At 37.4% G+C, this 26,147-nt stretch overlaps 1 protein-coding gene across 1 annotated transcript; it reads left to right on the top strand.

Annotated features, from left to right (window-relative positions):
- The first annotated feature begins 14,428 nt into the window (after window positions 1-14,428).
- Window positions 14,429-17,716, top strand: LOC127881258 (uncharacterized). Its single transcript, XM_052429009.1, has 5 exons — window positions 14,429-14,531; window positions 15,285-15,410; window positions 16,350-16,479; window positions 16,782-16,861; window positions 17,409-17,716. Exons 1-5 carry the CDS (start codon window positions 14,429-14,431, stop codon window positions 17,594-17,596), a joined length of 627 nt encoding a protein of 208 aa, XP_052284969.1. The 3' UTR covers window positions 17,597-17,716.
- The last annotated feature ends 8,431 nt before the right edge of the window (window positions 17,717-26,147 follow it).

Raw genomic sequence — 26,147 nt, 5'->3', positions numbered from 1 at the left:
CAACATTTTATCAAACTAAACGCCGACAAACACGTCGTTTATAATTATACACGTGTGAAAAATAATGAACTTGTCTACTTTTGAAAAAAACAACATATTTTTGTGTATAACCTTTTTTCTATATTCATATCAAAAACATATACAAAAACATATTTCACGTCTTTGATATATATAAATAATTTTTAGGAGGGTACGTGTTGACCAATTCGGATACGAGTTGACTAGTGGGTGTACGAGTTGACCAAAAACCAGGTACGAGTTGACCAAATCGGGTACGAGTTGACCGAAGGTACGAGTTGACTTAGGTACGAGTTGACTAGCTTCCTTGACGTCATATAATTCTCGATACAAACCATAGTTTTTCATTGGTCAATTTTCGATACATTTAGATACAAAAGCTGACGCTCATTAGATGAAATGTATCGAAATGTATCGAAATATTGGAGGCTGGTAGGAGATGTTAAGCGCAAGCGCTAACCGGACAGCCAACATGTCCAACTCCAAGTGTCAAAGCAATCTGTTACACGTATGTTAAGCAACATGAGTGAGCAAAATATACTGAGTTGCTACTGCCCGCGCAATAAGTACGAGTTTTCCGAATAACTATATACAAGAAATATCTTTAAAAAAGATATACGGCGTTGATTGTGGTCGATGTTTACGATAAAAAGTTATATCTACGAGATCAAAAATAGCGAACGCCTTTTTCTGCGCAGTTCTTAGCTTCATCACAAGCAAATCAATTACGGGGTGTTGCGCCAGATTTTATGGCTTATTTTGCTTTATTAGATATTATTACTCAGATATCTATATCTAGAGAATAGAAAAACACAAGAACCATGAACATTAATGAGTGCATATAGATCAGCCGGCAACACTCGAATCTTATTTGATTCTATTATTAATAGTATCGTGAATTATCGTGCTCATGCTTAATAAACTTATCTAAATATATAAATCTTTCTAATTAATGTAATCAAAATTGATCCTTATCATGCAATTGATGAAAACACATTAAAAATCTATGATTGACATACCTTAATAATGCCGAATATCTTTATTTAGTATCTAATAAACTTTAAGTGCACATAGTTTACGCGATAGCGTTTACTGTATATAAAGTTTTCTGTAACTGACCGCTATCTGAACATGCTACCTTGCGGATTGGAATGCAATGCATTAAGGTAGTGCACCTCTAATGGGCACATATCCAAATATAATCTAATTAATTATTTTCTTAATCAGCATCATTTCACTGAACTACATGCAAATTTGTAGGTAGGCTTTCCATGCTTTTAAAAAAAATATACCGATTTTTTCAAAACCACCCCCACGCTCGGCTTTTGTCCAGTTTATTTTCACCCCTGGGGTATATAAAAGTTCCATAATTCATTCAAATTTCCAAATATGGGCATGCAGTTGGTGTGTACAGATGCTGTAAAGGTGTTTAAAGTTTAAACAAGATGAAATAAGTATTCTTTTACAGACATTTATTTTTTACAAATTTTTATCTATGGAACAGCACCATGAAATGTAAGTGATTTCAGCCAAGTAAAAATTGGGTCGGTTAAAAACAAAGTGTCATAAAATTCAAAATAGTATCATTTAAGTCATATTTTAAACTTAGTTTTTATAGAAACACCATATACAGCAAAAATACCAAGAACTAGACAGATTTACCGTTTACTTTTTGAAATAAAAATAAAAATGCAACATGCATGGTTCGTATTTTCAACAGTAAATCACCCAATTTCGCCATAACGTTGTTTTAATTTTAATAATTGAAAAATGTGCATAAAAATTGCAACATATTTAACAATAAATATAGCTTATATGCCATATTAAATCAAATTACGTTAGAAAATAAATAAAACGCGTCGCAAAAAAGTATACGTCGTCGGCAGGATTCGAACCTGCGCGGGAATATCCCAAAAGATTTCTAGTCTATCGCCTTAACCACTAGGCTACGGGACCTAATAGTAGGCTCTTCAACCTTCGAAGAAATCGCGGGAAATCATTAGAGGTGCACTACCTTAAAGTGAGGTAACAATTCCGCTGCTGAAACGACGGCTTGTTTAAAGCTTACAACATTTACGTGTTTAACGGCCGATTTCGAAAGCAATTTTTAATATTTTCTTCAAAGCGTATATCAGGTTACTGAACAACAATACTTATATGATCTAAAAATGTTGAGTGCACAGAATGCAATATCGTAGTAATTACCAAACATGAGAACACGGCCTTTAAGCTGACATTCTTCTAAATACAAAGGGGCACAACTTTGTATTGATATCGAGAATTGAGTGTAAAACTGCTCTATCTCCCAAACCTTATCATTATAGATAGAGCTACAATTGTTTCATGCTGAATACGCAATTAATAACGTTGCTAAACGAACTGTAGTATCCCTTAATCTACACTTTCCAAAAGTGGAAAGTGGATGGAATAACATATTCAATGTTAATGTAAAATCTGTTTGTAGATTGAACGTTTTCTACTGCGAAAAGGTTCAGGCCTACCGGCGGAGAATTCTATATTCGAATTGATTGGTCGTTTACAATGGTCAGGCTGAGGTGAAAAGCTGGCTTATGCTTCGCCGAAAAACAAACACCCATCAAGACAATCAGCCATCACAGATGCTGTCATATCGCAGATGTTCCTGACATCTTTTGCTAGTCTGAAAAGCCCATGGGCCTGTTGGAAGTGAACTATTGCAGTGTTTTTCCCAGGAGGGCAAAGGGGCATGGCGCATTACTTTCAATCAAAGTACTGACAGTACTGGTGTGACGATGCTTTTGAAGAGGATGGATATAAAACATCAATTTAAGTCTATCTATATCACCACAATTGTGTATGTTGATACGAACATTTGGGTACGATAAACAAATTTGGGAACGAAAATTTTGGGTACGAAAAAAAATTTGGTACGAAAAAATTTTGCGTACGAAACATTTTTGGCACGAAAAAAAGTTTAGGGGTACGGGGAAGTAGTACCCGTGGGTAACTTGACCCATTGAGCGAAACTGGGAGGCGGGTCACAGTCTTGTTCATTAAGTATGGCAATACCTTCATGATGATTCTCGAAAGTAGGTATGAGCACATAGCCGGACCATCGTATGAGCACTTGACTATCCGAGTTCACCCACGAACATATGGATAAGTTAACTAATAGCGAAATGACCTTATACATGTATATGCTGAAATCTAACAATCGAACGAAATATCAAACATGGTATGTACAATTAGGTGGTTGTGTAATTTCTGTTAGAATATCGTATTCAATATGTAAATTTTAAATGATTGTGCCCGCACTTGAGTTTGTTGCCTTGTTTGAGTCTATACGCGCCTAGGCTGCACCCAGTCTGTGTATTTGTGTTTTCCAAGGTAATGAGTTACCTCCGCGCTGAGGCTGCATAATGTTGGGACCCGGAGTGTGTCCAGCACTTCTACTTAATAAGATTAGATTGACGACAGTTGGAACGAATTTTGAATGATAGCTGCAATTTCCAGCTATTTGTTTTGTACTGAAATACTTTTTAATTTTTTAAATGGTCAAATGCTGCGGGGGGGGGGGGGGGATGAGATTCTCCGGAAAAAAACACCTGTCCGGAATGGTGACCACAAAACAGACAAAATATAACATTGCGCCGGGAGTGGAAATCGAACCGGTGTCATAAAGGTGAAAAAGCGAACGTCCTTACCACTGCGCTAGCGGGACGAACAATTACGCAAATAAATGTTGTTATATCTATATATATCATAGCAGTGCAGCGTTTACAATTTGCAGGTTCGAAATTGTTCGCATTCTTTAGTTGTGTGATCACGTAAAAAGTTAATATTACATGTTTCTATTCGCAATTTATTTACTAAATCGAGAACAAATACCAAAAAAAATAGAGAAAATATATAGTTGTTTCATTGGTCCATAAAAATAAAATGGATGTAAAATTACTAATTTTAAATTAACGTTCTGATACACTTATTGAATCTGTTTCCCCAGGATATGCTGTTCTATTAATATTTAATATAGGAGAATGTTATCAATGAAAATCAACGAGCAATCTCCTACGCAGTGGCGAATGCCAAGGGAAGTAACTGAAAAATCGAGTTATCTCAATCGGACTGGCTCGGTCTTTTACATAGGTCCCCATTGTGAAGATTTTTTTTTACTGGTTATCTAACCTTAGACGACGCTGTTCCAGCATCGTCAAAAAGGGCATTTTAGCGCGCAGTGTAGGCAAAAAAGGGCAAAAACGTTCCTTATTACCTGAATTACGGGGAAACATGTACTCGCATTAGAAGCAGTTGTGGAAAAAATAACATATAAACAAGCACATTTAATGGTAATAGATGTATTTAACTTACTATGATTTATATTAATATATTTACCTTGCAACGTACATTTAAGTTCCATGCTGTTTCAATAAACTGTACAGTCGATTGGTGTATAGCGGATAGCTAAGCACTCCGAGTCTAATTTCAATTAATACATCATGCATTCGGTAATTAAACCATTAAATCTCTAAAGACACATGTCTTTCCTATTGAAACATGCCAGCGTTTTAAATTTCCGAAAAACATTATTTGTTTACAGCGCGAATTTCATGGTACACTGATTCAGCCGTTACCGGATCGCTTAGGTCTTTATCGGATTACATGTGCATCTTGTTATTTCTTGAAATTTGACACAGCATTTGTAAATCAAAGTACTGACAGTACTGGTGTGACGATGCTTTTGAGAGGATGGATATAAAAGCATCAAGTTAAGTTTATCTACATCACCACAATTGTGTATGTTGGTACGAAAAAAAAATTTGGTACAACAATTTTGCGAAAAAAATTTGGGTATGAAAACAAGTTTGGGTACGAAAAGATATTTGGGAACCAAAAAATTGGGACCGAAAATTTTTTGGGTACGAACAAAAAATTGGGGATGAAAAAAAAATTGGGTACGAAAAAAAAATTGGGTACAAAAAATTTTAGGTACGGAAAAAAATTTGGGGGAACGGGAAAGTAGTACCTGTGGGGAACTTGACCCACACTCGCACATTTTCGGCCCTTTCCATCAAACATCAGATAAGTTCCTCGAAGGCAATAGTATGAATACACATTTCGGAAGCGGTAATGCGGTCCTACCTACGCGCGTCAAAATGTAAGCGAAATATGTAAACAAGTCTGTCAGGAATGATTGAATTAACGAAGAAAATCGTGTATTGATGTAAGTTTTTTTGAAGAAATGTGCAGAAAATATATTAAACAAGAGCTGTGTTTGTGAAACACAATGCCCCTGCTGCGCAGCTTTGAACCCATATATTTTACCTTTGACCTTAAAGGATGACCTTGACCTTTCACCACTCAAAATGTGCAGCTCCATGACATACACATGCATGCCGAATATGGAGTTGCTATCTTCAATATTGCAAAATTTGACCTTTGACCTTGAAGGATGACCTTGACCTTTCACCAATCAATATGTGCAGCTCTATGAGATACGCATGCACGCCAATATTGAAAAAGTTATGGCCAATGTTAAAGTTTTGGGACAGACAGACAGACGCTTTATATTTGACATTTGACCTTGAAGGATGACCTTCACCTTCGCCTTTCACAACTGAAAATGTGCAGCTCCATGAGCTGCACACGTATGCAAAATATCAAGTTGCTATGTTCAATATTAAAAAAGTTATGGCCATTAAAGTTTTCGGACGGACGGACAGACTGACACACTGACTGACTGACTGACAGTTCAACTGATATAGGCCACCCTACCGGGAGCATAAAAAGCAATGGCGATATTTTTCTCAGCCACATAATTGTTAAAGGGGCCTTTTCACAGATTTTGGCATTTTTTAACTTATTCATTAAATGCTTTATATCGATAAATGTAAACATTGGATCGTAAAAGCTCCAGTAAAAAATCAAGAATAAAATAAAAAAAAAGGAAAAGAACATTGCCCGGACCAGGTTTCGAACCAGTGACCCCTGGAGTCCTGCCAGAGTCCTGAAGTAAAAACGCTTTAGCCTACTGAGCTATTCCGCCGTGTACATATACGTGAAGTATTTTATACGTTATATAAGCAATCTTCGTAGTTTCACAAAATTTAACGACAAAAACAGAACTCTCCAAATTATTCAATCGTTTCGCGTTGCAACGCTTTATAATTTTTAGGTTTTAAAATCGCCAAGAGATGCATATAATGGCTATATTAGACCATGGTAAATGTTCAGTATTACTGTTTCCTCACAAATATCATAACTAAAACGAAAATTTGCGAATCTGAAACAACTTTTTTTCAATTTTGTCAATTTACCAAAGCGTGAAAAGATCCCTTTAATAGTTTGATATCACAAAATGACCTTTATAGTATGGGTAGCTTTGATATTATTTATTGCTATCATGTAACTGCATGATTGTGTATATGTTTACAATACACAAAGCATAAATAATGATATAAATATACTAATTGAGCTTATAATAATCTGAGAACTATAGCCAGGTCAATTAAGGACTTAAAATACAATTTTGTGTCCTGATTTCATGAAGAAATTACCATGCATGTCCTAGATTTCAAATTCAAGGCCCTGGTGTGACACATTGGTAGCATTACCATTAAACTGTTACCAGGCTTCTGAAATAAGTTTTTATTGAACTATCTAAGGAAATCTAAATCAGGCACTGATTTTTCTTGTTTTAATACAGTCATAGAACAGTTGTGGCCTCTGGGTAATGACCAATTTTTGTTTACTTGTCACACCCTTAAAACTTTCCACACGTCTATAATAGCAAATCTGGATTTAGGCGATCTTCAATGGTACATTTAACTTTAGCTCTGTTACAAGAGTGCTGGTTAAGTCCAGTCACATATTTAAATCTAGGCATTGTCAAAATCAAAGTGTCAAAGACAAATGAAAGATGCGTTCATTAATTATTGTCCAGTTGTTTACTACTGCTGTAAGTTTTTATATAATATGACTGATGAACATCATGTGAGAGAAAATTCACATTATCATTGTATATCAGGTTTAGCAACCTTTTAGATAACAAAGTATGCTGGTTTTCAATGTCGCTTCTGGGGATTGAACCCGTAGGGCTTTTAGGAAGATTCTGAAATTATCGATCCCTCGAGAGCAACCAAACCAAAAATTAAGTCAAATATTGCCGACTCGGTTTTTTGAGTCGGTTCATGACGGATAATGGAGCTTGATTGGTCATTGTCGGCTCTGGTACTACTAACATGTACCCCGGGTACTCTTAAGTATATTTACATGTACCCTGGGTACTCTAAGTATACTTACATGTACCCCAGGTACGGTAAATAAACGTAATTGTACTCGGTCCATATTAGACTGTACCAGAGTTGTATTCGCGCCCAAAATCCGATGTCGTAAAACGCGCAACCGATTATCTTAAACACACTTCTCTTCAAAAAAACACTGCATCAACATGCTTTTTGAGTATGTGTTCCGATAATATAGAGGCCATTCTTCAGAAAATTGACATAAATGTGTATATATAATTATTACAAAAAAATAGTCGACAACGACTGATTTAGGGTTAAATTTCCCGGGTACTTTTTAGTATATTTACCGTACCCGGGATACATGTAAGTATACTTAAGAGTACCCGGGGTACATGTACGTAGTACCCGAGCCGACAATGAACAATCGAGCGATACTGGAAGGTGCAACATCTCTCACGCCCCCTAGCATTGCCTTTAGCAGTATTCAATTCTCAACAGGAAAGTGCTGGAGTCATTGATCCCGAGGGACAAGAAAAACAATTGATTAATGTTCGAAATAAATAATTTGATTAATGACAATTCTGTTATTTGAGCCAGGTCACAGGAAAAGCGCGGTCAAATCAGTATCCAATAAAAATTATTTGTTATTGTTAGAAAAACGCTTTAAAGCAAACAGCTTTCAAGCGACTGCTGGCTGATCTAGATCCAAACTGGCCTCAATCGCTTTAACCCTTTGCATGCTGGGAAATTTGTCGTCTGCTAAAATGTCGTCTGCTGAATTTGTAAAATAAGCATTTTCTTCATTTTTTTTCAAGAATACTATCAGAATAGCAAACAGTTTGGATCCAGATGAGACGCCACGTTCTGTGGCGTCTCATCTGGAACCAAACTGTTTGCAAAGGCCTTTAAAATGCGGTCACGCACTGAAAGGGTTAATGTCTCTTTTACTGTGACACAGTTCATTTAACTTTAAAATGATAAAAAGTACTAACACTTAGAAAGAGTACTAACCAGTAAAAGTTTGAAATTAATGTTGAATCTCAGGACAGCTTGGTGATCTGCAAATCCCCGATGAAATGTTGATATCGGGTATCATAGTCATTCAATAAGTCGCAAAATGCTCGAATACAATTATAAAGCACAATGTGACTTATATTGATAACTAAAAATACAGTAATCAGTATGCCAGTTTTGCCGTGTCAAGCTGTTACGATCCAGAGACCAGAAAGTCTATATCCTTCGAATTCCAACTATTGTTGTCATAAGCGGAGATTTAGTGAATAAATAATTCATATATCCTAAATGACAGCTTCTAAATAGCGAAACAAGCCAATGTATGCAGTAAGAGACTTTTTAATCGAAACTCTCATTAAGGCGGCCATTGTTGAATGTTGAAACACGAACGACAACTCTGCTAGGAGAATGTTATCAATGCTAGGATTCTACGCAGTGGCGTATGCCCAAGGGAAGTAACTGAAAAATCGAGTTATCTCAATCGGACTGGCTCGGTCTTTTACATAGATGGCCATTGTGAAATATTTTTAGGTGATTATCAAACCTTGGACGCTGCTGTTCCAGCATCGTCAAAAATAATTGAAATATATGTACATTTCCAGAAAGGAAATTCATTTTTGCGTTTAATAAGACCAAATTCATGGAAATCGCTGCACAATTGATGAAGTAATTGCTGTTTAAATCGATGCACCCTATATTCGGGTCATTTTGAGTTGAATCTATAATAGATTTGATAGCGGAAAATATGTTTTCAGAGAAATCGATTTTTCGTTATAATTGGATTGTTTTTCATTAAAAATGATGTTTTTACTTATTAATATTATAGCCACACGCTTACCACATGGACAACTTCAATTAAGTTTATAATTATTTTGAGACAATCCCCACATTCCTGAATATGGGTCATCACATGTCCGTTATTCACTAAATCCCGAGTTGCAGCTTTCATGCTTATTTTATATGGTACGCATCAATTTGGTTTCTGAGCATTCTTACTTTTGTAAAGGACACATAATCCTTACATCGAATGATCATTATGTTTACCAAACAAAATCCGCATAATTCAAGAAATCATTCGTCTGCACTTTTCCTGTCGTCACAAAAACGCTGCGTACATAACGTGACCTTGTTTTGCTTTCGAAAATAGAAACAGTTGTAAACATTGACACACATCAACAAAAACATGAATCGACTTAACAATGATAGGCTCTTTGTATTCAATTAATAGAAAACTATTAATCTTAACATAAATGAATGTATTTTGCAAAAAAAGTTTAACCTATCCGCTACTCACTAAAATCCGCTATACACCAATCGACTGTACAGCACGACAAACATAATAAAGCAATATACGCATATGAATCTGATTATACACAGATCCACTAACATATAAATGAAACCATGTTTGTCTTATCCCATTTTCTAACAATAATCTTGACATATGTTTAAAATAACATTGCGAGTAAATTGATCGCTAACAATATGAAAACACTCGTTTTCGTTACATACATCCACCCAAAGACCTATAGAATCTATAGGTCTTTGATCCACCGAGTAAATTACAAATAAATAAATACGTAATGTTGTTGCTATCTAAAACATTTTTATGACAACCAGGAATAGATTGGTGACAACTGGAGAGACAGTGGACATCCAGGAGAGATTGGAATTGGGCATCAAGGGCCGGCACGCCAAGATGATGACTCCGTAAGGAGTTACCCACAGAACAGCTACAACAAGACATACAGAAAGATACCCCCAGGGTCTTCCGAGAGGGGGGGGGGGTGGAAGAGAGATCCAATCGGACGGACACAACGGAATCGACACGGCTAGTACAACGGACATTGACAGGTGAGGCCTATACAGAGACGGCTCAGTGTGTTTGCGGGAAAATCTGTAAGAATGCCAGGGGTCTCAAGATACATCGGTCTAGGAAGGGTTGTCAGCCTGATCCGGAGCAGAGACAGTGCACAGACTTGTCTGGTGAGACACAGGAGGACCACAGCCAGGAAGAACATTACAGTGCTGAGGATCTTCACGAATCTGAGGTGGAACAGGTGGATGAGCCTACAAGAACAGAATATGATCTTGGTAGCCAGGGCAGTCGTACAGACGACGGACTAGAGCGCATCAAATGGCCAGCTATGAACGACAAACAGTGGAAGGAGTTTGATGAGGATGTAGATGGCATCGTGGAACAGGTGTTACTTGGAACAGTAGAGAGGAAACTGAGGAGTATGTGTAGATTGATATATGCAGTCGGGAAGGAAAGATTTGGGGTGACACCATCGGAAAGGAAGCAGACTACAGTCGCCAAGAACAGACGGCAGATAGAAAAAGAGAAGTTTAGGAAGGACCTTCGCAACTTGGGGAACCAGTACAGACAGGCATCAGAGCTAGAGAAAATTTGTCTACAGGAACTACGAGACCACACCAGACGCAGACTTCAAGACCTGAGGAAAGCTGAAAGGATACGGAAAGCCAGAAGGGAGAAGGCCAGACAAAGATCACGATTTCTTTCCAATCCCTATGGTTTTAGTAAGGAAATCATTGAAGAGAAGAAAGCGGGACAGCTGAATTGTTCTAAAGAGGAGGTTGAAGATCATCTGAAGAACACGCACTCTGATCAGGCGAGACATATGCAGATGGAGGGACATGAACGCATAGCCCCAGTACCCATGCCCATTGTTGCATTTACTGAGGGAGAACCAACCCTCAAGGAGGTCCAAGATATAATCAAGAAGGCTAGATCCAAGTCAGCACCATGCCCAAATGGAATACCTTACAAGGTGTACAAATCATGCCCAAAACTGCTGAGACGGTTGTGGAAACTATTGAAGGTGGTCTGGCGTAAAGGAGATGTACCTGTGGAGTGGCAGCGAGCAGAAGGCATCTTCGTCCCAAAGGAGGAGGTTTCCAAGGATATTGGACAGTTCCGGACAATATCATTGTTGAATGTGGAGGGCAAGATCTTCATGTCAGTGGTTGCCAGGCGTCTTACAGCATTCATGACCAGTAATGGGTACATTGACACATCAGCACAGAAGGGAGGTGTTTCATGATTCTCTCGCTGCATTGAACACACATGCGCTATTAGCCAGTTAATCAGGGAAGCTAAGATCAACAAGACAGATCTCACAGTTGTATGACTAGATCTAGCAAATGCGTATGGCACGGTACCTCACCAGGTAATAGAGTTTGCTCTGAAACACCACCATGTACCAGAATATATTCAGAGCATTGTCAGAAGCTACTACAGAAACATCAACATGCGCTTCACAACAAAGAACTTTACAACATCCTGGATACAGCTTCAAAAGGGGATTGTAACCGGCTGCACTGTGTCAGTAGTACTGTTCATCGCCGCTATGAATCTCATCATCAAAGCCGGAGACAGGGAGTCAAGGGGACCGAAGACCCAGACAGATATCAGACTTCCACCACAGAGGGGATTTATGGATGATCTGACTATCACAACAGAGTCCCACATACAAGCTCGATGGATCCTATCAGCCCTTGAAGATGTTGTGTCATGGGCTAGAATGGCCTTCAAACCAAGGAAGTCAAGATTTCTTATCTTGAGAAGAGGCAAAGTCTGGTAGAAGATAACACTCAGGGTACAGGGCGAGGATATCCCATCACTTATTGACAACCCCGTCAAGTGCTTGGGTAAATGGTTAGACACCACACTGGGTGATAGCAGAAATAACACAGAGCGCATCAGGCAGCAACTGAGGAATGGGCTTGCAAAGATAGAGGGAACGGGCCTACCAGGGAAGTTCAAGGCATGGCTTTTTCAGCATGGCCTCCTGCCCCGTCTTATGTGGCCACTAATGTTGCATGAGATCCCAACATTGACGGTTGATAGCTTGGAAAGCATGATAAACAAGAGCCTGAGGCGATGGTTCGGACTTCCATCATGTATGACAAGTATTGGACTCTACAACAGAACCGGAATGTTGCAGCTCCCTCTTTCATCAATTGTAGAGGAGTACAAAGTTAGTAAGGCAAGGCTCGAGTTGACCCTACGAGACTCTAGCGACATAAGCATCAGAAATGCAGGGATAGAGGTCAGAACTGGAAGAAGATGGTCAGCATCCAATGCAGTTGAGCAGGCAGAGAGTCGACTGAGACATCAAGACATAGTGGGAACAAGTTGTCAAGGTAGACAGGGACTCGGCTTGAACACTAGACAACCGTGCAGTTCAGCCACAACAGTCCAAAGAAGAGAACTTGTTCAGAGCGAAATCCGAAAGGAAGAAGAAGAGACAAGAAAGGTGAAAGCAGTCCAGATGTGGAGCCAGGGAAGCTGGACAAAGTGGCAGACAACAGGGAGGAAACTGTCATGGACAGATATCTGGAAGTACCAGTTTTTTCAACTGCAGTTCCTGATCCGGGCAGTTTATGATGTATTGCCAACACCAGCGAATCTCCAGAGATGGGGGCTGATAGAGACAGCAGAATGCACCCTATGTGGAGGAAGAGCTACCCTGGACCACATCTTGTCCTCGTGTAAGGAAGCACTTGCCCAGGGGAGATATCGCTGGAGACATGACCAGGTACTCCGAGAGGTAGCTGATACACTTGAGAGACACAAGAAGAAGGCGCGAGTACATGCAGGGGCAAAGCACATCAACTTTGTACCAGCAGGGACAGTAATGAAGGGTACAAAGGGAGAACATCCGAATATCCTAGACGGCACAAATGACTGGGAACTACGGGCAGATCTTAGAAAACAGCTGCAGTTTCCAGACATAGTCCACACTACCCTACGTCCAGACATTGTGATGGTCTCCGAAAAGACAAAGAAGATCATTCTGGTAGAGCTGACTGTACCGTGGGAAGAAAGATGTACTCAGGCACATGAGAGAAAGAATGCCAAGTACGAAGATCTCGTCCAGGAATGTAGAGAGGCCGGGTGGAGAGCATGGAACTACCCGATTGAAGTGGGATGCAGAGGGTTTCCTGCACCATCGCTGGGAAAGATGTTCCAGGATATGGGAATAGTGGGACAGGCGAGAAAGCTGGCCATTAAGAAGGTATCACAGGCAGCAGAAAGAAGCTCCAGCTGGCTGTGGATAAGGAGGAACGCCAGTAGCTGGAAGCCATCCACTAATGGGTAGTGTCTGATCAACACTGCCGCCCGCCACTTAGAGCTTGTCCTAGGTTTAAAAGGGCGAAACAAGCAATGACAAGTGGTACCTAGCTGACGACATTAGTGGAAAGCAGTTTATCTGTATTTTACAACAACATTATGCATCGTTGATTATCACAGACATTTCATTAATTCCTTCTTAGTTCTTAATGTATAATCTCCATCGTTAATTCGATCGTTTACGACGTTATTTGCCATTTTTGCCGAGTCACAATTTAATTCTGTATAGTCCGCCATGTTGATAAAATGTCAAATGATGTAAGCGACAGGTGCGCATAGCAACGTTAAATAGTATACGCGATTCGCATTTTGTTAAATTAGTATACGTCTCAGTAATTATTTCAATAATTAGATCTAATTATCTTATAGACGAAAACGATAAAGAATAAATTTGTTTGTGATTTTAAATGTAATTATGCGTAAAAATATATGTTTTGATATAACTGAATAATGCATGCAATGCACAATTGCCACGAGAATAACATCGAGTTTTTCATCAAAAGTCTCCGAAGTAATGATTTTATCGTTAATTCACAGCTTTGGGGCAGTCAGTAAGACCTCGAGCACTGTAATAGATTAAATCTGCTCAATTTATAGTCGATTAGACGTTGACGTCTCTCGAGTAAATCAAGCACAGTCGGAGCGTCACAGACAATCAAGGACGCTGATTTTGCGGACCAGGTCATAAGGCAATAAAGATGTTATCGATAAGGGCTCGTGGCTAAATTTGCCTTTGAAAAGGGCAGAGTGGCTATCCGTGAGGGCGGCGTGGCTTTTCGCCACGCTAAAATGGCCTGGGAAAAACACTATATTGGACACGTGCCGGTATCGCTTCCTATAAAAGGCATGCGCGGTAAGTAAGAGCGTTACATTTACAAAGCGTCGGCGGTCGCTTAGAACTAGTTGTTAAATTCACGGAAATAATTATTTTCGTTCAAACAATATGCTGAAAATTGTGTTTTTCGTTTTGTTGGCTGGTTGGACCAATGCGATGATATATTGCCCATCCGACTATTGCATGGGGAAGGAATGCGATGCCATTAGCAATGGCAACTGTAATGGCGTCGTGAGGCCCAAAGGAGGCGTTTGCGGTTGCTGCGATGTCTGCATCACACAGCTCGGTAAGTAATGCTAGAATGTATACTACTGTATTTTTATATATTAACCGATAAATCTATTGCAACAAATACGGCTAAAACTAAGATATTTCCCGTATCAACAGTTAATAAGTGGTATGCATTACGCACTTGGGCAAATTAAGTATTATTCTTTCCAGCACTTGAAAACTACACGTCTTAGCCAGATGAGGCTAGATTTGAAATATTCACTTAAAGTTATTGTTAGTTGCATATCTAGCAGTCATGTATTTGCCACCAGGATTTGATGTTGCTTTGTATTGTATATTGTTCCTAGCTATTGAATGCATTCAAAGCTAAAAACAGTTCGAACGACATAATTAATAACCATAAACTTATTTTAGAAACTCTATTAAATATCATTTTGCATAACATGCATGCGAGTAATTAAGTTTACTTACTAGCGGAGTATTCGTAAAATTATGTTTGTACACTCGTCAAAGGAACATTCTAAGTTTTTCTAAAAGTAGCTGGCCGTCTACAGACAAAAACACAATACGTGCTAGCACTGCTTAAACGCTGAAACGCATCAAATGCAATTTTTGTCGCGATTGTTTAAATATTGTACAATGATGTAATATAATCGTGGGTAACCTTGAATTAATTTTCCCTTTGACCCTTCGATACATTTTGTTGTCAAATCAATCATGCTAACGAATTGGTAAACTTTTGACGCAGAATCGTTTTATGTTGAACGGTTAACAACGATACATCCACAACTACGTTTTTGTCCTACAGCTGAGGGTGAAAACTGTCTAGCTACGATGATGCTGGGAGGTCCTGCCACCTCGGAGTGCGCTTCCGGTCTCACGTGCGACATCCAGACGTTCACGTGCAAACCTATTGGGCAGAAACGCCAAACAGGTGAAACAAGCAGGATTCAGAGGGGTAATCACGTAGCAAATAAGATGGCGACGTCCTTGCCGAGATAGGTATTTTCGCCGTTTTATCCCCTTTATTAATTTTATCAACTGTAAAAATTCCGCTCACTTTCCAGCCATATCTGCCAGGTAATTAGCGCTTACTAAATACTAGTATTCGCTCTTTATCTCGACTTTACTCGCTGTAAATTTTCTTAGTCGGAGCTGTACTTGTGTGATATGGCTGGAAAGTGAGCGGCATTTTAACAATTAATTTAAATACCGGTAATCAAGGGTATAAAAAGGCGAAAAGTTTATGTCTAGTCATGGACGTCGCCACCTTGTTTGTCACGTGATTACCCCTCGGAGGATTGTGTAGGGTGATCGATACGATAACATTTAATGCCTTCAAACTTTGACTTCAAAGAAAATCATATCCGTTTATAGGAATAATTTTGAAGCTTTCGAATTCATCTGTAACAAAAGTATCTGTAAAAGTTTTAATTAACAAAATCCGTATGTTGTACTAGTTTACACCTTTTGGGCTGATAAAATGTCTTCTATGTGTGCTTTATGTAGATGTCAGAGTATAGGCGAAGGAAAACATATTGAAGAAGTTGAATTTAAAAAGTATGTATTGAGGGAAATCGCCATATACTATATACAGCTAGGGTACGAGACCGTTCACCGATGCATTGATATGTTTTGCTATGTGTTATATTCGAACAAGTTGGGATATTTCGCGCGATTAAAGAGAAGACTATTTTTAAAGTTGGTCTTTTATCCCCCCTTTCTCGCCCATATTTTGATTTGCTACACCGATTTATCATCGAATGTGGATCAAATACAATATTTATATTTTGAACCAACACTTAATTCATTCGTTAAATAATAGCGGTCCATACTGACCCATGCCATATTTAAATCCCTTCGTTTTTTTAAGGTTCCTGCTCCGCTAAGCTTGCGAAAGTGGAGGCAAAATACGCCGCCGCCAACGGGATGCTCTGGGGACTGGAGCGACCCCTTTGTGAAGCAAATGGTGACTTCAAGGGAATGCAGTACCAAGGCTCCCAGTAAGAACTTCTGTTACCTCTTCCGGTATTGCGCACTACAACTTTTAAGATTGTCTTCTAAACATTTCAGAAATCACCTCAGTTATCTCGAAAAGGATGCTATCAATACGATGACGTAATTAGCCTTAAGCATTAATATATGGAACAAAAACAGCCTAACGAAAATTATAGATTTTGTAGAATAAATCGCTCGACCCTACGAGCAATAACACAAGCTTGTTATATGTTCCACATTTAATGTCACAGCAATATTTATAGCAGCCGGTATAATGTAACGCGGAGACTCGCCATTTATATTTCAGAGCGTTCTGTGTTGCTCCTGACGGCACTGAGATTTCTGGTTTCATGGTCAACAAGTGGGAGGCTGCCGACATGGACTGCCGTAAGTACACATGAACTGAAAATATAATTGCTGAGACTGCGTTTACGTTATGGCATGAACAAATCATTGGAATAATATTGAAAACTTTGCGTGCGCGAATAAAAATACAACGTCATATATTACTGGGATTTATGCGACTTACCAATTGGAATCGCCATAGATAACGGTCGATATATAGACATACAATATTTGATGATGTTCTACATTGTTCATCACACACCGATCAAACTTGTCGGCATTGTACGTTATGATAAGAATTAAATACAGTTTTGGATGTGCAATTTGTAGTTTCATATGTTAAAAATGTCGGAAGATATACATTATTATGATGCTTTATAACTACTGTTGGTAAGTACAAATAAGTAAAATATTGTGTTACATGTTTGTATTTACCAACAGTAGTTATAAAGCATAAATACAAACATGTAACACAATATTTTACTTATTTGTACTTAAGTTTCGTTTGATTTATTAATAAAAATTTATTCATACCCAAAAGCTCATATGCAGAACAAACAAAAAAAAACGTGTTTTTTAACCTTCACAGAGTGCGCACGTGACAAGTACGCCTACTTGCAAATGGGCCTCATTGGTCGGATTTTCTCATGTGATCGCTTCGAAAACTACGCGCCCACCGGATGCACGGGTTCGGTGTGCTTTTGTCAGGATCGTAGCGGAAAACCTATCGGAGACACCCGGGTCAATATAGGACAGCTGGACGCTCTCAACTGCTAGACAATGATATACTTCTCTACGACTGATTTAAGAGATGCTACTTTCTAATATCAGGAACGCAAAACGCGGCCATGTTATGAACAAATGCAACACGAATAAATACAGCACAATATAAAAATATATATAGTGTTTTTGTTTTCGGTCACAAACACCATAAATAACAAACGTTTAAATGCGCATTTTCACGTTTTGGTAAATTGACAAAAAAAATAAAAAATGTTTCCGATTCGCAAATTTTCGTTGTAGTTATGATATTTGTGGGGAAACAGTAGTACTGAACATTTACCATGCTCTAAAATATCCATTTTATGTATCTTTTGGCAATTTAAATACCTGAACATTATAAAGCGTTGCAACGCGAAACGATTGAATAATTTGAAGAGTTCTGTTGTTGTCGATATATTTTTTGATACTACGAGTATTGCGTATATAAAGTATAAAATACATCGCTCATTGTATGAGCATGGATGGCCGAGTGGTCTAAACGATATACTTTTACTCCAGTGGTCAGTGGTTCGAGCCCAGTTGAGGGTTACTTTTTTCTTTCTTTAATTTTATTCTTGTTTTTTACTGTAGCTTTTTCAATCAAATGTTTACATTTATCAATATAAAGCATTTAATGACAAACTTCAATAAATGCCAAAATCTGTGAAAATGCCCCTTTAAATGTGTCGTGGGTGTGTTTACAAAACGCCTGATGAATCTCATGAAAGTTTTATCTAAAACTTTACAGTACATAAATTATTCTTTCTCGATACAACACTTGTTTTCTATAGACAAAGATCTAAATCAAGTATTGCTTTTTTCTGGAGCCTAATATGTTTAAATAGTTCTGACGATTTTCTGAGAATGAACAATGAAAGGAACGTGCTTAAACACGCTCTATCAAAATCGTTAAAAACTTCCGGTTTTGTTCGGTGAAATGTAATTAAAACAATATATTGTGAAACAATATAGAATCATTTTTACCATTAATGCGTACAATCTACGTGTTTAGCTTTAATTTCAATTATAATGTCATTATAATGGGTTTCTGATATTCTCTCTTTCTTCAATTGTTACTTATCCATGGGGCAGATCGTACGCAAGTAGCTGGTTGTTGAGAAATCTCATTGAAATGTTTAATTGAAAATATGAAAAAAATAATAATTACATCACATTGTTATTTTCATTATAAATAGTTTATAAGATAAATCGCGTCTATGTTACGAAGAATTAACATTACGTTTTTGCGCATGGGAACAAACAAGACCTGTCAGAGGACAGCGCGCTCGACTATTCGAGCGCTTAACATTATAACGTAAGCCATCATGGGGAAATTGTTCATATTCAATAATTTATTAGACGATCTTTTAAAAAAAAGAACTTTTTTTTGGGGGGGGGGGGGGTGAGGGGGGGTATAATGTGGGGTGTGGTAATTTATTAGACGATCTTTCAAAAATAAAAAAAAGGGAAAAAATTGGGGGGGGGGGTAGAGGGGAGAGGGGATTATAATGTGGGGTGTGGTAATTTATTAGATGATGTTTAAAAAAAATTGGGGGGTAGGGGGTGGTAGGGAGTGAGGGGGGGTATAATGTGGGGTGTGGTAATTTATTAGACGATCTTTCAAAATAAAAAAAGGGAAAAAATTGGGGGGGGGGGTAGAGGGGAGAGGGGATTATAATGTGGGGTGGGGTAATTTATTAGATGATGTTTAAAAAAAATGGGGGGGGGGGTAGGGGGTGGGGGTGAGAGGGGGTATAATGTGGGGTGGGGTAATTTATTAGAGGATGTTTAAAAAATAAAAATAAAATTTGGGGGGGGGGGGTTGTTGGGGGGGGGGGGGAAGGGATTCTAGGTAGGGGCGTGGGGTATTGTTTGGGTGGAATACATTGTGGTATTCAGGTAAGTGTTGTTTTGTCAAAGTAATAATAAAATGTGATCATAAAAAAGAAGTTATGGCAATTTAAGCAAAATGTTCAATTATCTAAGTGTAAAAGGGGTCATTATTATGTAAAAATGCTTGATACAGTTGTCTGCTCTTGTTTATAGGTTGGGATGATGTTGGTAAACACGTATGCAAAATATGAAAGCAATATGTCAAGGGACAATTAAAATAAATGGGGGTAGTACGAAAACTTTAACATTTGCTGCATATTCTAAGTGGAAAAGGGGCCATAATTATGACAAAATGCTTGATAGAGTTGTTTGCTCTTGTTTATAGGTTTGGGTCATATTGGTTAACAAGTATGCAAAATATGAAAGCAATATGTCAAGGGACAAAGAAAATATTTGGGGTAGTACGAACACTTTAACATTTGCACGCTAACGCAGACGCCGACGCCGGGGTGAGTAGGATAGCTCCATTATATATATTTCATATATAATAGTCGAGCTAAAAATAGTGAAATAGGGCCTACTGATTTTTGTCTCAGGCTTGTTAGTATTCGTACCTGATCATTATATAAACGAAACACCAACAACACTGCGACAGTGGGCTGAAATTATTTATGGTCATCATTCCGTAGGCAAAGTAAACTTTCGCTTACTATCCGAATAGTTATTTTCATTCCAAAAATATATATTTCAACTGAGACGCACAATAAACATTTGAAATAAAATAATGCAAACACGTTTTTGCGCAAAATCACATTCTTACGGTTATTTGATAATGAATTTTCAAGTGGAAAGTACGGCTGTTATGAGAATAATCTTGTACAGTCTACTGCCCTGCCCCCCTGGCAGACATGTTTTTCGTCGGACCGGAACCATTTTCGAACTCAGCTGAGATATCATTGTAACAAATATTCTGACAAAGTGTCATGAAGATTGGACAATACATGTTACTTCTAGAGTGTTAACCAGGTTTCACTATAGCCATATAGGGAAAACTGCCCAGCTCCCTGGCAGAGATGTTTTTCAACGGACCGGAACCATTTTCGAACTCAGCTAAGATATGAGTGGGACAATTATTCTGACCACGTTTCATGAAGATTTGACTATACATGTTACTCCTAGAGTGTTAACAAGATTTTTTCTATAGCCATATAAAGAAAACTGCCCCGCCCCCTGGCGTCCATGTTTTTTAAAGGACTGGCACGAATTCAAACTCAGTCGAGCTATCATAACAACAAATTTCCTGACCAATTTACATGAAGATTGACCATAAATATGACTTCTAAAGTGTTAATAAGGATTTACTATAGCCATATAAGGAAAACTGCCCCGCCCCCTGGCGGCAATGTTTTTCAACCAAGCGAAACCATTTTCGAACTCAGCTGAGAAAACATTAAGACAAATATTATGACCATGTTTCATGTTCATGACGATTGGACAATAAATGTGACTTCTAGTGTTAACATGCGTTTTCTTTAATTTTACCTAGTTTTTGACCTCACATGATCCAGTTTCGAACTCGACTAAGATATCATGGGAGCAAATCTTTGGACCAAGTTGCATGAGGATTAGAAAGAAAATGTGGCCTCTAGAGTGTTAACAGGGCAAAATGTGGACGACGGACAAAGTGATCCCAAAAGCTCACAATGAGCACGTTGTGCTCAGGCGAGCTAAAAAGGGAGCATCATTCTCTTAATTTGCGGGCCGTGCCATGATAACCGGTGTATTCAATTTCGTACACAAATTTGACAGCCATTCAAACAATAACATTTACAAAGCAACTTAAATCACACGTATAAATTAATCGTTATGAAGGATCAGTCAATAAATGAACTCATTTCCACATACTCGATGAGGCATCTCACTGCATGGTGCAGGAGACCATTCCCCACCCAGCACGTGCATCATCTATCCGTTCATTTGCTCATCATATCCAACTCTTAAAGCATCATGACGCATCGTAAGATGCACTAGCTATGTTTTCTGATCATTTCGGCTGAAAACCGATCATATATACGGAAACGTATATGGTACACCCCAATAATGTGGTCATGCCGGAATAATTTATATCGACTTACTGTGAAATAACATGGTATGTCGACATAGTTTTGTAGCTTTTCCCACCTTAATTCTACTCGTCATAACGACATTAAGTTGAAGTCTCGACGTAAATGTTTCCGGCTTTTCCCGAAAATATATTTGGTCGACATGATCTAAGTCGACAAATCTACATAATTGTTGGCGTCATGCTCTGGTGAAAATGACTTGCCATCATAGTTTTAGTCGACACGATGAGTTATTTTTAAGCCATGAAACCTTTTCCATATCATGTCGTCGTAGAATTTTTACATCATCCCATTATTGCAACATTGGTTCATGACTTCCGGCGTCGAACAGATTTTTAGTTTCTGGTATATTCTTTCGAAACACGCAAGACCTCAGACAGTCCATTTATACAGCAGGAATGCTTGGTATAAAGGTAAAAATAACATACAATGTTTGCAAACAATAAATATTAATGTGTTCGTTGGGTTTTATGAGCATTTAGAGAGCTTTAATCTCGATTGATTCATTTAGATATTTGTATTCAACTAATACATGCAAAACGTGTGTTTAACGACTCACAACTTTTTTATATTGCAGATTTGTGTCTCGGTGGCACTGATATATGTTGACTCATCGTTAGCTGTACTTTCAAATCAAGAAAGGGATGTTTGGATTTCGCGTTATCACAAACAGGGCTATACGCGTCTGGATATATGTGGATTCTTGCTTTTCCTACACAACACTGCTCTCAGTTTGAGTCAACTGAAACGGATACTGCGGAGGTAAAGGGCTCAAAAGACGCAACGCGTCGTCTCCTCTTCCAGACGTTATACGAGCGATTCGCTCAGTATATAAAAGAGGGATGGCTGTATGTGGTTATAAAACTATATGGAAACTGGTCAACACAACCACAAATGTCAAAGTAACCCAAGAAACAACAAGGTGTGTATTGAAGGTAATTGATCCTGAGGGTGTTGCTCTCAGGTCTGCACATCGCCTGCGATATTTTGCAAATTAAATCGTTAAGTTCGTTTAGTTCAAGTAAGTTTCGTTTCCAGTTTTATTTACAATGTTTCGATAAGAAACACAAAATTGATATTATTGTTATTGGAATTGATCATGAAGTAGTTAAATGTTTTTTTTTCTTTGCTAATATAAATTCACTGATATTGTTGTACACATTTACAGACATTGCAAACTTGGCAAAACAGATTAATCATGTTCCTCATTTCATTGTTAGATTGCAAAAGAATGAATGAAACGTCACTAATTGTTTGAAAACATGGCGGTCATTTAGTTATGAAATCCTCGTAAAGTGTGGAATGTTCCTTTCAAAATATGGTTCTTTCTAAAGATTTTAACATTTCATTTCAAACTTCAATATATGAAACGAAACGACTGTTGTAAATCTTATATTTAATATTAACACGGGCGCAAATAAATGAAATGTTTATTTTGTATTTTCTTACTTGATTTGCTGTTCCTGAAACTGTAGTGTATATAGTACATATGTTTGAAATAAATGTTCATACTGCAATACGATCTTTATTTTGTTGAATGGTCCAATAATTCGTTTTTGAGGAAATGGAAAAATTATTCAAATGTGACACAAAATTGGGCTATTTGTAGATCCATTTTAGGGCTAGTTAATGTGATTGCTCTTTCTTCGTCGTCCGTCAAAATTTTCACTAAAGCGAAATCACCTACTCAGCTGTGTCAATATAACCAAAACATGAACAGTCTTTAAAGCTAGTAAGGTTGTTGTTTGCGTTTATTTCCATATTATATCCACATCGCACATTATTTATCAAAATATTTTCATAAATGTGAAATATTTGGTTTATATGGTCCGATATAGATCGGTCTATGGTCTGACCCTATATATATATATTTATATTTATATTAATATATACAATTGTCTGCATTCATTATTTCGGTTCCTTATCTAAAAGTCTTAAAAAAGCATTTTCGGACTTGATGTATATATTAACAACATCCCTACAAGCTTAATTGTAATCTCATTACTTGTGTTTGCATATCTTTAACATCAAAAACCCACGTTAAAGGCATATCATGAATGTCGTAGGCGTTTATCTATTTAGTTATTTTTTCATCAAACATTTAGTTTTTTCTACTATTTTAGAATCGGATCTACCTAATAAATATACGCGAAATATGAAAGGGTAGTGTAAACATATTACAGCGGGTATTTGTGATATGTTGTTGAATAGAGACACGCTATTATCACAGGTGGTTAGCGTGTGGCTATGATATTAATTAGTGAAAACATCATTTTGAATGATAAATAATCATATTATAACGAAAAATTAACTTTTCTGAAAAAATATATTTCACTATCAAATATATATATAACAAGGTATGCAACTCAAAATCAGCCCAAAACGGGGTGCATCGCTTTGAACAGCCATATCTTCATCAATTTTGCAGCGATTTTCACGATTTCGGTCTTATTCAACGCAGAAATGAATTTCCTTTCTGGAAATGTATATGTCTTGCAATATTTTTACAAATGCTGGGTCAACTTTTAAGAAATAACACGATACACAACACGCATGACCCAGTTGATAGTGATCATGCTGTCTTTAAGACTGAAATCTTCACGGAGTAAAGGGCAACTTCCCTATAAAGTTCGTGTAGTTCGATACCATAATTCAATAAAACGTATGAAAAAACATTATTACCGTTCTTGTCGTTACATTCTGCATCAAGACTAACTGTCCAGCGCCGTTTGAAACCTTTGTTTACATACATTTCAACTAACTGACATTTTAAACATACGAGTGATTTCATTGGTCCAATGCGGAGGTGTGTCTTTACAACTGGAGATTTCATTCATAAAGAATACATGATCACTGTCAACTGGGTCATGCGTGTTGTGTATAGAATATTAATAGAATATTAATTTAAATATTTAACAAATGATAAGAGAAAGTCATTAAGTTTACATTAAAACGTACCACGGTTATCACGGTGCAAATTAAAACGTGACTGCCTATAGGTATATACTTTAAGATGTCAAACAAAATTAGTTATGAAACACAGATAATTTCTGTCAAACACCTGCCGACCGCTTCATTAAATCGGAACATAGTGCAAATTAAAACGTGACTGCCTATAGGTATATACTTTAAGATGTCAAACAAGATTAGTAATGAAACACAGTCCGAATATACTTATCTTGAAAAGCCATCAAAATTATTCGTTGACATGTTCATATAAGATAATTTATGTAAAGCACTAGTCCAACTTGTTGACGCTGTCAAATATTAAGCTACTTTTTATATAGGTAATATTTGAATATTTGTTCCAAAGAATTTAGCCCATATAAAAAGTATCTCTAAATTCTTTGCGCGTCTTATAAATGAGACTAGTAAAGCACCTGCCGACCGCTCATTAAATCGGAACATAAGAGAGTCGGTCAACCGACATATTAATAATGGCAAATCAAAAATGTATACAGCCTGTTTGGTCAGTTTGATTTTTCATGGTTCTCAAAAGACAATAAAGTAGAGCAGTCACGTTTTCTTGTTGTGGCGGCCATATTGTTCGCCGTGCTGTAAAATTGAATTACACGTACATTAGCCAGCGTTGTTTTAGACAATATTCAATAGAAATAAATCACGATGAAAAGAGAAATGAACTTTGTTTGTTACTGTATGTTTTCCACGAACAATGTGTAATTTCGTTACATGCTTAAGAGCTTGAACCTGGTCATAAAATGCGCCGCTTCTCAGCAAAGATTCTTCACTCGAATCATACCATGGATCTCCTACTGCTTGCTTTTAATGCTCGGCATTTAATAATGTTATAACTACTTCTGATTGAAGTACAATTTAAATAACTTGGTTTTGATATAACTGTTATCGCTTCTACTTTGTGTACTTGATTTTCTTATGCATAATATATTGCAATTATAATTGCTGCTAATACTACTACACACATTATTCAGGATTTTTATTGAACAAGGGACCAAACACAAACCATATTTTGATTGAGATAATTTTTGTCTGTAATAAGACATGTATATGTTTATCGTACATGATTTTTTTTAAAGTCTAAGACGACAAAGGCATGTATGTATTTACAATGAGAATTAATACCTTGTTATTGACATCAATGTTTGTGCTCATAAAAAACAGATACACGCGGATATCACCCGTTAAACGATAAGGCAAGAGAGATAACTGCGTACTTACATTATATAATATTTTTGAATTACGTCCCTTGATTTGTATTTCAGCTTCTTATTACAATACTTATTATATCACCATATATAATATAGTTATTTGAATACAATATTTCGTAGAAGTATTTTTCTTAAAAATTAGAAGGTATGTTATTAAAGGTCCTTGAAAATGTTGGGCTACCAAAATATTTATCTGGAAGTTAAGCGGGTAAAATGCAAATTTGGTAATTTTTCGTACACTGAACCACTGCATGTATATATATATATATATATATACTCAACCGGATTATTAATGAGTTATTGAGAGCGAATTATGCATTTAATCGCCAATTATACGTGCAGTCATCATTGTAAAACGACAAAAATGAACGGCGAATATAAAAGTAACGCTTGACTTTAAAGCGGGTATATACGATTATTTAT

Source organism: Dreissena polymorpha, chromosome 5 (assembly GCF_020536995.1).
Source record: "Dreissena polymorpha isolate Duluth1 chromosome 5, UMN_Dpol_1.0, whole genome shotgun sequence".
Classification (NCBI taxonomy): Eukaryota; Metazoa; Mollusca; class Bivalvia; order Myida; family Dreissenidae; genus Dreissena; species Dreissena polymorpha.
Note: the sequence above shows the minus strand (reverse complement) of the source record. Positions and strands in the feature narration are given on the sequence as shown.

What these genes read in the sequence shown, in the direction of transcription:
- LOC127881258 (XM_052429009.1), top strand. Translation starts at nt 14,429, where the DNA reads ATGGGGAAGGAATGCGATGCCATTAGCAATGGCAACTGTAATGGCGTC. An exon ending in ATGCAGTACCAAGGCTCCCA is followed by an intron (nt 16,480 to 16,781) that starts GTAAGAACTTCT and finishes TTTATATTTCAG; the next exon opens with AGCGTTCTGTGTTGCTCCTG. An exon ending in GGCTGCCGACATGGACTGCC is followed by an intron (nt 16,862 to 17,408) that starts GTAAGTACACAT and finishes TAACCTTCACAG; the next exon opens with AGTGCGCACGTGACAAGTAC.